This window comes from Pseudophryne corroboree, chromosome 6 (assembly GCF_028390025.1).
Source record: "Pseudophryne corroboree isolate aPseCor3 chromosome 6, aPseCor3.hap2, whole genome shotgun sequence".
Classification (NCBI taxonomy): Eukaryota; Metazoa; Chordata; class Amphibia; order Anura; family Myobatrachidae; genus Pseudophryne; species Pseudophryne corroboree.
Window position 1 is genome coordinate 576,966,172 of NC_086449.1, and position 12,213 is coordinate 576,978,384.

At 49.4% G+C, this 12,213-nt stretch overlaps 1 protein-coding gene across 9 annotated transcripts in view; it reads left to right on the forward strand.

The window, feature by feature from the left end:
* The window catches only part of BRD8 (bromodomain containing 8), a 333,693-nt gene that overhangs the window by 132,671 nt on the left and 188,809 nt on the right, over positions 1 to 12,213 (forward strand). For all 9 annotated transcript variants that reach the window (XM_063927892.1, XM_063927886.1, XM_063927887.1 and 6 more), the window contains one exon: positions 6,377 to 6,554. In XM_063927892.1, coding sequence (XP_063783962.1) covers positions 6,377 to 6,554 — 178 coding nt within the window. The remainder of the gene's footprint in view (positions 1 to 6,376; positions 6,555 to 12,213) is intronic.

The window sequence follows — 12,213 nt, forward strand, 5'->3', positions numbered from 1 at the left end:
ATTAGTGTATTGTGTCCCCTCGCATGGCGAGTGAAGGTTACTGTTCCCAATTGTAGTCCACGTGGATCGTAAAGTATGAAAAAGTTAAATAAATGGGGGGAAAAGTGAAAAACTCATGTCGACCTTTTGTCATGTCGACCTACTTACTGTCAACCTAGACAATGTCGACCTAAGTATTGTCGACCTAGAGACCGGATACCGGGGCATGGTTTTACCTTCCTCAAGCAGCAATGCTTTAAAATCAAGTGGACAGTACAGATGGCGTAATGGTTAGCATTACTGCCTCACATCACTGGGGTCATGAATTTCATTCCCATTACGGCTTTGTATGTGTGGAGTTTGTATGTTCTCCCCATGAATATACTCCTATTTCCTCCAAAAATACAAACATATACTGGTAGGTTAGTTGGCTACTGACAAACAAAAATGAACTGTAATGTGTGCATGTACATGTGTTTAGGGCAGACTAGATGGGCCAAGTGGTTCTTATCTGCCATCAAATTCTATTTCTCTAACGTCCTAAGTGGATGCTGGGGACTCCGTCAGGACCATGGGGTTTAGCGGCTCCGCAGGAGACAGGGCACAATAATAAAAGCTTTAGGATCAGGTGGTGTGCACTGGCTCCTCCCCCTATGACCCTCCTCCAAGCCTCAGTTAGATTTTTGTGCCCGGCCGAGAAGGGTGCAATCTAGGTGGCTCTCCTGAGCTGCTTAGAATAAAAGTTTAAGTTAGGTTTTTTATTTTCAGTGAGTCCTGCTGGCAACAGGCTCACTGCTACGAGGGACTTAGGGGAGAGAAGTAAACTCACCTGCGTGCAGGATGGATTTGCTTCTTAGGCTACTGGACACCATTAGCTCCAGAGGGAGTCGGAACACAGGTCTCACCCTGGGGTTCGTCCCGGAGCCGTGCCGCCGACCCCCCTTGCAGATGCCGAAGTTGAAGAGGTCCAGAGGTCCAGAAACAGGCGGCAGAAGACTTTCAGTCTTCATAAGGTAGCGCACAGCACTGCAGCTGTGCGCCATTGTTGTCAGCACACTTCATACCAGCGGTCACTGAGGGTGCAGGGCGCTGGGGGGGGGGCGCCCTGGGCAGCAATGTATTATACCTTTTTTATGGCTAAAATACATCACATATAGCCCTTGAGGCTATATGGATGTATTTAACCCCTGCCAGATCTCACAAACTCCGGGAGAAGAGCCCGCCGTTTTAGGGGGCGGGGCCTATTCTCCTCAGCACACGGCGCCATTTTCCTGCTCAGCTCTGCTGTGAGGAAGGCTCCCAGGCTCTCCCCTGCACTGCACTACAGAAACAGGGTTAAAACAGAGAGGGGGGGCACTTATTTGGCGATATGATTACATATGTGAAAATGCTATAAGGGAAAACACTTGTATAAGGGGTTGTCCCTGTATAATTATAGCGTTTTTGGTGTGTGCTGGCAAACTCTCCCTCTGTCTCCCCAAAGGGCTAGTGGGGTCCTGTCCTCTATCAGAGCATTCCCTGTGTGTGTGCTGTGTGTCGGTACGTGTGTGTCGACATGTAGGAGGACGATGTTGGTGAGGAGGCGGAGCAAATTGCCTGTATTGGTGATGTCACTCTCTAGGGAGTCGACACCGGAATGGATGGCTTATTTAGGAATTACGTGATAATGTCAACACGATGCAAGGTCGGTTGACGACATGAGACTGCCGGCAAACAAATTAGTACCTGTCCAGGCGTCTCAGACACCGTCAGGGGCTTGTAAAAACGCCCATTTACCTCAGTTGGTCGACACAGACACAGACACGGACACTGACTTCCGTGTCGACGGTGAAGAAACAAACGTATTTTCCTTTAGGGCCACACGTTACATGTTAAGGGCAATGAAGGAGGTGTTACATATTTCTGATACTACAAGTACCACAAATAAGGGTATTATGTAGGGTTGGAATAATCTACTTGTAGTTTTTCCTGAATCAGATAAATTAAAGTGTGTGATGATACGTGGGTTTCCTCCGATAGAAAATTATTGGAGGTATACCCTTTCCCGCCAGAAGTGAGGGCGAGTTGGGAAACACACCTTAGGGTGGATAAGGCGCTCACACGCTTATAAAAACAAGTGGCGTTACCGTCTCCAGATACGGCCGCCCTCAAAGAGCCAGCTGATAGGAAGCTGAAAAATATCCTAAAAAGTATATACACACACACTGGTGTTATACTACGACCAGCAATCGCCTCAGCCTGGATGTGCAGCGCTGGGGGGGCTTGGTCGGATTTCCTGACTGAAAATATTGATACCCTTGACAGGAACAATATTTTATTGACTATAGAGCATTTTAAGGATGCATTTCTATATATGCGAGATGCGCAGAGGGATATTTGCATTCTGGCATCAAGAGTAGATGTGATGTCCATATCTGCCAGACGATGTTTATAGACATGACAGTGGTCAGGTGATGCAGATTCCAGACGGCACATGGAAGTATTGCCGTATAAAGGGGCGGTCCATCGGACCTGGTGGCCATGGCAACAGCTGGAAAATCCACTTTTGTTACCCCAAGTCACATCTCAGCAGAAAAGGACACAGTCTTTTCAGTCTCAGTCCTTTCGTACCCATAAAGGCAGGCGGGCAAAAGGCCAGTCATATCTGCCCAGGGTTAGAGGAAAGGGAAGAAGACTGCAGCAGGCAGCCCATTCCCAGGAACAGAAGTCCTCCACAGCTTCTGCCAAGTCCGCAGCATGACGCTGGGGCCATACAAGCGGACTCAGGTGCGGTGGGGGGTCATCTCAAGAGTTTCAGCACGCAGTGGGCTCACTCGCAAGTGGACTCCTGGATCCTACACGTAGTATCCCAGGTGTACATTGGAAATTCGAGACGTTTTCCCCTCACAAGTTCCTGAAGTCTGCTTTACCAACGTCTCCCTCCGACAGGGAGGCAGTATTGGGAAAAATTCACAGGCTGTATTCCCAGCAGGTGATAATCAAAGTACCCCTCCTACAACAAGGGAAGGGGTATTATTCCACACTATATTGTGGTACTGAAGCCAAACGGCTCGGTGAGATCTAAAAGATTTGAACAATTACATACAAGGGTTCAAATCAAGATGGAGTCACTCAGAGCAGTGATAGCGAACCATGACGATATGGTGTCACTGGATATCAGGGACGCTTACCTACATGTCCAAATTTTGCCCTTCTCACCAAGGGTATCTCAGGTTCGTGGTACAGAACTGTCACTATCAGTTCAGACGCTGCCGTTTGGATTGTCCACGGCACCCCGGGTCTTTACCATGGTAATGGCCGAAATGATGATTCTTCCTAAAAGAAATATGGACGCTTTCCTGATAAGGGCAAGGTCCAGAGAACAGTTGGCGGTCGGAGTAGCACTATCTCAAGTAGTTCTACGACAGCACGAGTGGATTCTAAATATTCCAAAATCGCAGCTTTTTCCGACGACACGTCTAATGTTCCTAGGAATGATTCTGGACACAGTCCAGAAAAGGATGTTTTCTCCCGGAGAAGAAGGCCAGGGAGTTATCCGAGCTAGTCAGGAACCTCCTAAAACCAGGAAAAGTATCAGTGCATCATTGCACAAGGGTCCTGTGAAAAATGGTGGTTTCTTACAAAGCGATCCCATTCGGTAGATTTCACGCAAGAACCTTTCAGTGGAATCTGCTGGGAAAATGGTCCGGATCGCATCTTCAGATGCATCAGCGGATAACCCTGTCTCCAAGGACAAGGGTGTTTTCTTCTGCGGTGGCTGCAGAGTGCTCATCTATGAAAGGGCCGCAGATTCGACATTCAGGACTGGGTCCTGGTGACCACGGATGCCAGCCTGAGTGGCTGGGGAGCAGTCACACAAGGAAAAAATTTCCAGGGAGTGTGATCAAGTCTGGAGACTTCTCTCCACATAAATATACTGGAGCTAAGGGCAATTTACAAGGCTCTAAGCTTAGCAAGACCTCTGCTTCAAGGTCAGCCGGTATTGATCCAGTGGGACAACATCACGGCAGTCGCCCACGTAAACAGACAGGGCGGCACATGAAGCAGGAGGGAAATGGCAGAAACTGCAAGGATTCTTCGCTGGGCGAAAAATCATGTGATAACACTCTCAGCAGTGTTAATTCCGGGAGTGGAAAACTGGGAAGCAGACTTCCTCAGCAGGCATAACCTCCACCCGGGAGAGTGGGGACTTCAGCGGGAAGTCTTCCACATGATTGTAAACCGTTGGGAAAAACCAAAGGTGGACATGATGGCGTCCCGCCTGAACAAAAAACTAGACAAATATTGCGCCAGGTCAAGGGACCCTCAGGCAATAGCGGTGGACGCTCTGGTAACACTGTGGGTGTACCAGTCAGGGTATGTGTTCCCTCCTATGCATCTCATACCAAAAGTACTGAGAATCATAAGAAGGAGATGAGTAAGAACGATACTCGTGGTTCCGGATGGGTCAAGAAGGACTTGGTACCCGGAACTTCAAGAGATGCTCACGGAAGAACCGTGGCCTCTACCTTTAAGAAAGGACCTGCTCCAGCAGGGGCCTTGTCTGTTCCAAGACTTACCGCGGCTGCGTTTGACGGCATGGCAGTTGAACGCCGGATCCTGAAAGGGCATTCCAGATGAAGTCATCCCTACCCTGGTCGAAGCCAGGAAGGATGTAACCGCAAAACATTTTCACCGCATTTGGCGAAAATATGTTGCGTGGTGTGAGGCCAAGAAGGTCCCTACAGAGGAATTCCAACTGGGTCGTTCCTACATTTCCTGAAAACAGGACTGTCTATGGGCCTAAAATTAGGGTCCATTAAGGTTCAAATTTCGACCCTGTCGAATTTCTTCCAGAAAGAACTGGCTTCAGTGCCTGAAGTTCAGACGTTTGTAAAAGGGGTACTGCATATACAGCCTCCTTTTGTGCCCCCAGTGGCACCTTGGGATCTCAATGTTGTTTTGAGTTTCCTAAAGTCACATTGGTTTGATCCACTCACCACTGTGGAATTAAAATATTTCACATGGAAGGTGAAGATTCTATTAGCCCTGGCTTCAGCCAGGCGTGTGTCAGAATTGGCGGCTTTATCATATAAAAGCCCTTACTTAATTTTTCATTCTGACAGGGCAGAATTGAGGACTCGTCCTCAATTTCTCCTTAAGGTGTTTTCTGTTTTTCACATGAACCAACCTATTGTGGTACCTGCGGCTACTAGGGACTTGGAGGACTCCAAGTTACTTGACGTTGTCAGGGCCCTGAAAATATATGTTTCCAGGACGACTGGAGTCAGAAAATCTGACTCGCTGTTTAGCCTGTATGCACCCAACAAGATGGGTGTTCCAGCTTCTAAGCAGACGATTGCTCGCTGGATTTGTAGTACAATTCAGCTTGCACATTCTGTGGCAGGCTTGCCACAGCCAAAATCAGTAAAAGCCCATTCCACAAGGAAGTGGGCTCATCTTGGGCGGCTGCCCGAGGGGTCTCGGCTTTACAACTTTGCCGAGCTGCTACTTGGTCAGGGGCACACCCTGACTGAGGAGGACCTGGAGTTCTCTCATTCGGTGCTGCAGAGTCATCCGCACTCTCCCACCCGTTTGGGAGCTTTGGTATAATCCCCATGGTCCTGACGGAGTCCCCAGCATCCACTTAGGACGTTAGAGAAAATAAGAATTTACTTACCGATAATTCTATTTCTCGTAGTCCGTAGTGGATGCTGGGCGCCCATCCCAAGTGCGGATTGTCTGCAATACTTGTACATAGTTATTGTTACAAAAATCGGGTTATTCTTGTTGTGAGCCATCTTTTCAGAGGCTCCTTCGTTGTTATCATACTGTTAACTGGGTTCAGATCACAGGTTGTACGGTGTGATTGGTGTGGCTGGTATGAGTCTTACCCGGGATTCAATATCCTTCCTTATTATGCACGCTCGTCCGGGCACAGTATCCTAACTGAGGCTTGGAGGAGGGTCATAGGGGGAGGAGCCAGTGCACACCACCTGATCCTAAAGCTTTTATTATTGTGCCCTGTCTCCTGCGGAGCCGCTAAACCCCATGGTCCTGACGGAGTCCCCAGCATCCACTACGGACTACGAGAAATAGAATTATCGGTAAGTAAATTCTTATTTTTTATGTGTTTTAAGTTCTGCTAAAGAAAGGAAATAGCCAGTTATGATGACTATTATGTAACTGCGACAGTTATAGAAAAACTCTCTTTTGCATGTATCTATTGTGGTTCAAACCACAATGACTAGATAGTTTCATAGAATGTTTAGCATCGTTACTGTTCATTGGATCACTGGCAAATATGTATATTTTTTTTATACTTTTAATTAAACATAATAACATTTTGAAGTGGGTTAAGAAATAATAATTATTGATCACAGTATTGGCATCAATTTACGTTCCTTTTTATCCCAAGGCCCATGGACCTATCTACTATAAAGAAAAATATTGAGACAGGCTTAATCCGGAGCACAGCTGAGTTCCAGAGGGACATCATGCTTATGTTCCAGAATGCTGTAATGTATAACAGTTCTGATCATGATGTCTATCACATGGCAGTGGAGATGCAGAGGGACGTGCTGGAACAGATCCAGGTATGGCTAGTAGTTGTGGTTAGTATAAATAGTGGGCCTGATTCTGATGTGTTTGGAGGTGCTATCACTGCTGCTTCCTTGGAAGCAGCAGTGATAGCACTGGATGATAATGCAGTAGTGATCCGACTGTGTCCTAGGGCAGAGGAAATTTCCATCCAACGACTGAGGTCCCTGGCCTCTTCCCTCCCCCTACATGGCGGCAACATGCATCCATTTTCACAAATGGAGGCCGTTGCCGCACCCCAGACAGCAGCAGACTGTCAATCATGGACAGTCTGCTGCTGTCGTGTGTCACAGGATCCACTCACACACGCACAGAAACGGATCATGTGCGAAGTCCCGATGATCGGTACTTTATGGGACAGTGCGGGATGCCGGCCAAACGCAGACTTTATTTAACCACTTGCCTGGTATGGTCACATCAGATGCGACCATGCCTGTAAGTGCTCTATCTGACCTGGTTCCACAGGATGCTACCAGTCAGAGAGTGTTAGCAGCGGCGGGGAAGGGAAACTTCCCTCCGCTGCTGCTGTCAGAGGGACTGGAAGGTCCCTCTGCCTCCCTGCACACTCCCCTATTGATTGCCGCGCTGCAGATCGGTCAGCACGGCAGGACCCTCCAGCGGCTGCAAACAATGGCAGCCACTGGGGAGTGTAAAGTAACCTTCCCAAGCCACCCCCAGAACCCCCCTGTATACCTGGAGGCTGTCCCTGCTTTCAAAATGAAAGTCGTGGTGGTTGCGATGTTCCCTATCGATGTGGACCCCAGCGTCATAGAGGATGCTGTGGTCTACATTAGTACCATGGGGTATAGACTGGTCCACCAGGAGCCTTTGGCACTTTAAGAGTTTGAGAGTATGGGCTGGCTCCTCCCTCTGTGCCCCTCCTACCAGACTCAGTTTAGATAATGTGCCCGGAGGAGCCGGTCACAGCTAGGGGAGCTCTACAGAGCTTCTTTAGTAAAAGTTTTTTTTAGAGTTTATTATTTTACAGGAAGATGCTGGCAACAGCCTCCCTGCTTCGTGGTGCTAAGGGGGGTGAGTAGTGTCCGCCCTGCGGGGTCTGAGCCACTGTCTCCGCTGACAGGACACTGAGCTCCTGAGGGGATGGATCGCTCACACAGCCAGGAGACCAGTGGCGAGTCAGTCACTGACCCCCCTAGCAAGCGGGGAGCCGGTGTGAAGATGGCGGCAACAGGGTATGGAGTGCAGTACTAACTGCGCTTTAGGGCTCAGCGGTACATAGTGCGGCTCTGTGAGGGGCGCCCTGAGCCAGCGCCTACACCCTACACTGGTCACACAGCCTGTCGGGGTCCCGGGATCTCAGCCAGCATAATTCCTCAGGCCAGTATAATCCTATGAAGAGCGGGAAGACTTTTTGGGGGCGGTGCTTCTCCTCAGAGTGTACCAAGCAGCGTTCAGCGCCATTTTCCTGCCTGCACAACACTGTCAGTGAAGAGCAAGTCCCTCCATAACAACTCCATCTCTCACGGTACCAGGGGGTTCTAGAAGGCAGGGGAGGCTGTATACAGGCTGTGTAACCTATTAAGGTGCCCAGTCAGCGCTAGTAGGGGTCTCCCTTTACATTAAAAGCGCTGTGTGTGGGTTGGCTCCAATCTCTGTGTCTCTTGCCATTCTTGGAGGTGAAACTCTGTCTGCCCTCCCGTGTGTGTGTGTGTGTGGCCCAGTTCTGTTACCTCAGGGTCCCCCGCTGTATATTCCCAAAACCGTGCTCTTACGTAAATTATGCAAGATGACACGGATACCGATTTTGACACTGGTGATGGGGATGTGTTGAGGGGGGGGGGCAGCATCTCTTGCAAAAGGGGTGCAGTTGATGATAGAGTCCATTAGGGATGTGTTGAATATTTCTGATACAATACCTGTGCAGGTTAAGGAGGCTTACTTTACTGAAAATAAGAAAGCCTCGCTAACCTTCCCTGCGTCAAAAGAATTAAATGCTATTTTTGAAAAAGCATGGGAAAACCCTGAAAAAAAATTCCAGATCCAGAGGGTCCTGGTGGCGTTTCCTTTCCCTGTGGAGGATAGAAAAAGATGGGAAAACCCGCCCATTGTTGACGCGTCTGTATCCAGACTCTCAAAAAAGGTGGTTTTACCTGTTCCAGGATCCACCGTCTTGAAAGGGCTGGCTGATCATAAAATTGATAATACGCTCAAATCCATGTACATGGCTTCAGGGGCTGTACTACGTCCTACTATTGCCAGTGCTTGGATTGCCAAAGCTATAGTAAAGTGGTCTGGCACATTACTTGAAGATTTGGATACTATGGATAAATCTGATGTTGAATTGTTTTTGCGTAGCATTCAAGATTCGGCAGGTTTTATGGTGGAATCCATGAAAGACCTTGGTTCCATGGCTGCAGGAATTTCTTCCATGTCTGTCTCAGCTCGTCGAGGAGTGTGGCTGCGACAGTGGTCTGCCGACTCGGAATCCAGGAGAAGTGTGGAGACCCTACCCTACACAGGTCAGGCTCTCTTTGGGGAAGTGTTAGATGCGTGGATATCCACGGCTACGGCGGGTAAGTCACCTTTTCTTCCCTCAGCTGCACCTGCTACGAAGAAACCCTTTTCTTCAACTGCATCACAGCCCTTTCGGGCTGCCATGCCACGAAAGGCCAGACCGTCAAACACCTTCTTTAGGGGAGGCCGGCCCAAATCCAAGAAACCGGCTGCGACCGGTTCCCAGGACCAGAAACCTGCTACAGGTACGCCGAAGTTCTCCCGGTGGACTGCACGCCCCGAAGGTGGGGCCGGTGGGAGCGAGACTCAGGCTTTTCTGTCACGTCTGGGTGTTGTCCGGCCTGGACCCCTGGGTGCAAGATATCGTGTCCATGAGGTACAGGCTGGAATTTCAAGATCTCCCACCTCACCGATTCTTCAAATCATGCTTGCCAGCTTTGCTGCCAGACAGGGCTGTCCTGCAGGCAGCCGTCCAGAAGTTGGTGGAGGCACAGGTTATTGTACCGGTCCCTCCTCATCTGCAAAACAAAGGTTACTATTCGAACCTTTTCGTTGTACCGAAACCGGATGGTTCGGTCAGACCCATTCTGAACCTAAAATCGCTAAACCCATTTCTGAAGGAGTTCAAAGTGGAATCTCTAAGGGCGGTGATAACAAGTCTGGTGGAGGGGGAATTCCTGGTATCCCTGGATATCAAGGATGCGTACCTCTACATTCCGATTTGGACGCCGCATCAGGCTTATCTCCGATTCGCACTGTTGGACTGTCACTATCAGTTCCAGGCTCTACCATTTGGCCTCTCCACAGCACCGAGGGTTTTCACCAAGGTGTTGGCGGAAATTATGGTTCTCCTCCGCAGACAGGGGGTGAACATAATTCCATATCTGGACAATCTGCTGATAAAGGCACCGTCCAAGGAGTAGTTGTTACATTCCATTCTTCTCACGACCCACCTGCTCAGGGGGAACATGGTTGGATCCTGAATTTTCCAAAATCAAATTTGGAACCAACCAGGAGGTTGTCCTTTCTGGGAATGATCCTTGACACGGGAGTGCAGAGGGTGTTTCTTCCAGAGGAAAAAGCGTTGGTGATACAAACAATGGTCCTGGATGTCCTGAAGCCAGCCCGGGTGTCGGTTCATTAGTGCATTCGCCTTCTGGGGAAGATGGTGGCCTCTTACGAGGCTCTACAATATGGGAGGTTTCATGACAAGTGGTCGGGATCCCATTTACATATGCACCAGCGGATACGTCTGTCGCCAAAGGCCAGGATTTCACTCCTCTGGTGGTTGCAACTACCTCACCTTCTGCAGGGCCGCTGGTTCGGGATTCAGGACTGGATCCTTCTAACCACGGATGCAAGTCTCCGGGGCTGGGGCGCAGGTACTCAAGGGGAGACCTTCCAAGGAAGTTGGTCAAGTCTGGTAGCCAGCCTGCCGATAAACATTCTAGAACTAAGAGCCATCTACAATGGTCTTCTCCAAGCAGCCTATCTTCTGAGAAATTGGGCCATTCAAGTGCAGTCGGACAATCTAACGACAGTGGCTTACATCAACCGACAGGGCGGAACGAAGAGCAGAGCTGCAATGTCAGAGGTTACAAGAATTATCCTCTGGGCAGAAAAACACGCGTTGGTGCTGTCCGCAATCTTCATTTCGGGAGTAGACAACTGGGAAGCGGACTTCCTCAGCAGAAACGTTCTCCATCCAGGAGAGTGGGGACTCCATCCGGAGGTGTTCAAGGATGTGACAAATCTTTGGGGTATACCTCAAATAGGCATGATGGCCTCTCGTCTCAACAAGAAGCTTCGGCGGTGTTGTTCCAGGTTGAGGGACCCGCAAGCCATGGCGGTGGACGCCCTAATGACTCCGTGGGTGTTCCAGTTGGTGTAAGTGTTTCTTCCACTTTCACTCATTCCAAGAGTGCCAAAGCTCTTAAGGAGAACAAGGGCTGAAGCGATCCTCATTGCTCCGGACTGGCCAAGAACGTTTTGGTACGTGGATCTTCTGTATCTACTGCTAGAAGAGTCAAGGCTGCCTCCTCTTCGGGAGGACCTGCTGCAGCAGGGGCCGTTCGCCTATCAAGACTTACCACGGCTGCGTTTGACGGCATGGAAGTTGAATGCCAGATACTAGCTCGGAAGGGCATTCCGAACAAGGTTATTCCTATCCTGATACAGGTTAGGAAAGGAGTAACGTCTAAACATTACCATCGTATTTGGAAAAAATATGTATCTTGGTGTGAGTCCAAGAGGTTTCAACTTGGACGTTTTCTCCTCTTCCTGCAAGCAGGTGTGGATATGGGTCTGAGGTTGAGATCCATAAAGGTACAAATTTCGGCCCTATCCATTTTCTTCCAGAAACGGTTGACTGCCCTCCCTGAGGTTCAGACTTTTTTGAAGGGAGTTCTGCACATCCAACCTCCCTTGGTGCCGTCTACAGCGCCCTGGGATCTTAATGTGGTGTTGCAGTTCCTCCAGTCGGACTGGTTTGAGCCTCTACAGGAGGGTGAGGTCAAGTTTCTCACGTGGAAAGCTGTCACTTTGTTGGCCTTAGCTTCTGCTAGACGTGTGCCGGAGTTGGGGACTTTGTCCTGTAGAAGCCCTTACTTGATCCTCCATGAAGATAGGGCTGAGCTTCGGACACGTCAGCAGTTTCTTCTAAAGGTTGTGTTGGCATTTCAGATCAACCAACCTATTGTGGTGCCAGTTGCTACTGACTCCTCAATTTCATAAAAGTCCTTGGATGTTGTAGGGGCTCTGAAAATCTATGTGAAGAGGACTGCTCGTCACAGAAAATCGGACTCTCTGTTTGTCCTGTATGATCCTAAGAAACTTGGATGTCCTGCTTCTAAGCAGACAATCTCTCGCTGGATCAGGTTCACTATCCAGCATGCGTATTCTACGGCAGGATTGCCGTGTCCTACGTCTGTTGAGGCCCACTCTACTCATAAGGTGGGTTCTTCCTGGGCGGCTGCCCGGATGTGGCGGCTTTACAGCTTTGCCGAGTGGCTACTTGGTCTGGGTCGAACATGTTTGCAAAGTTCTACAAGTTTGATACTTTGGCCGCTGAGGACCTGAAGTTTGGTCAATCAGTTCTGCAGGAGCCTCCGCACTGTGCCTCCCATTCTGGGAGCTTTGGTACATCCCCATTGTACTAATGTGGACCCCAGCATCCTCTAG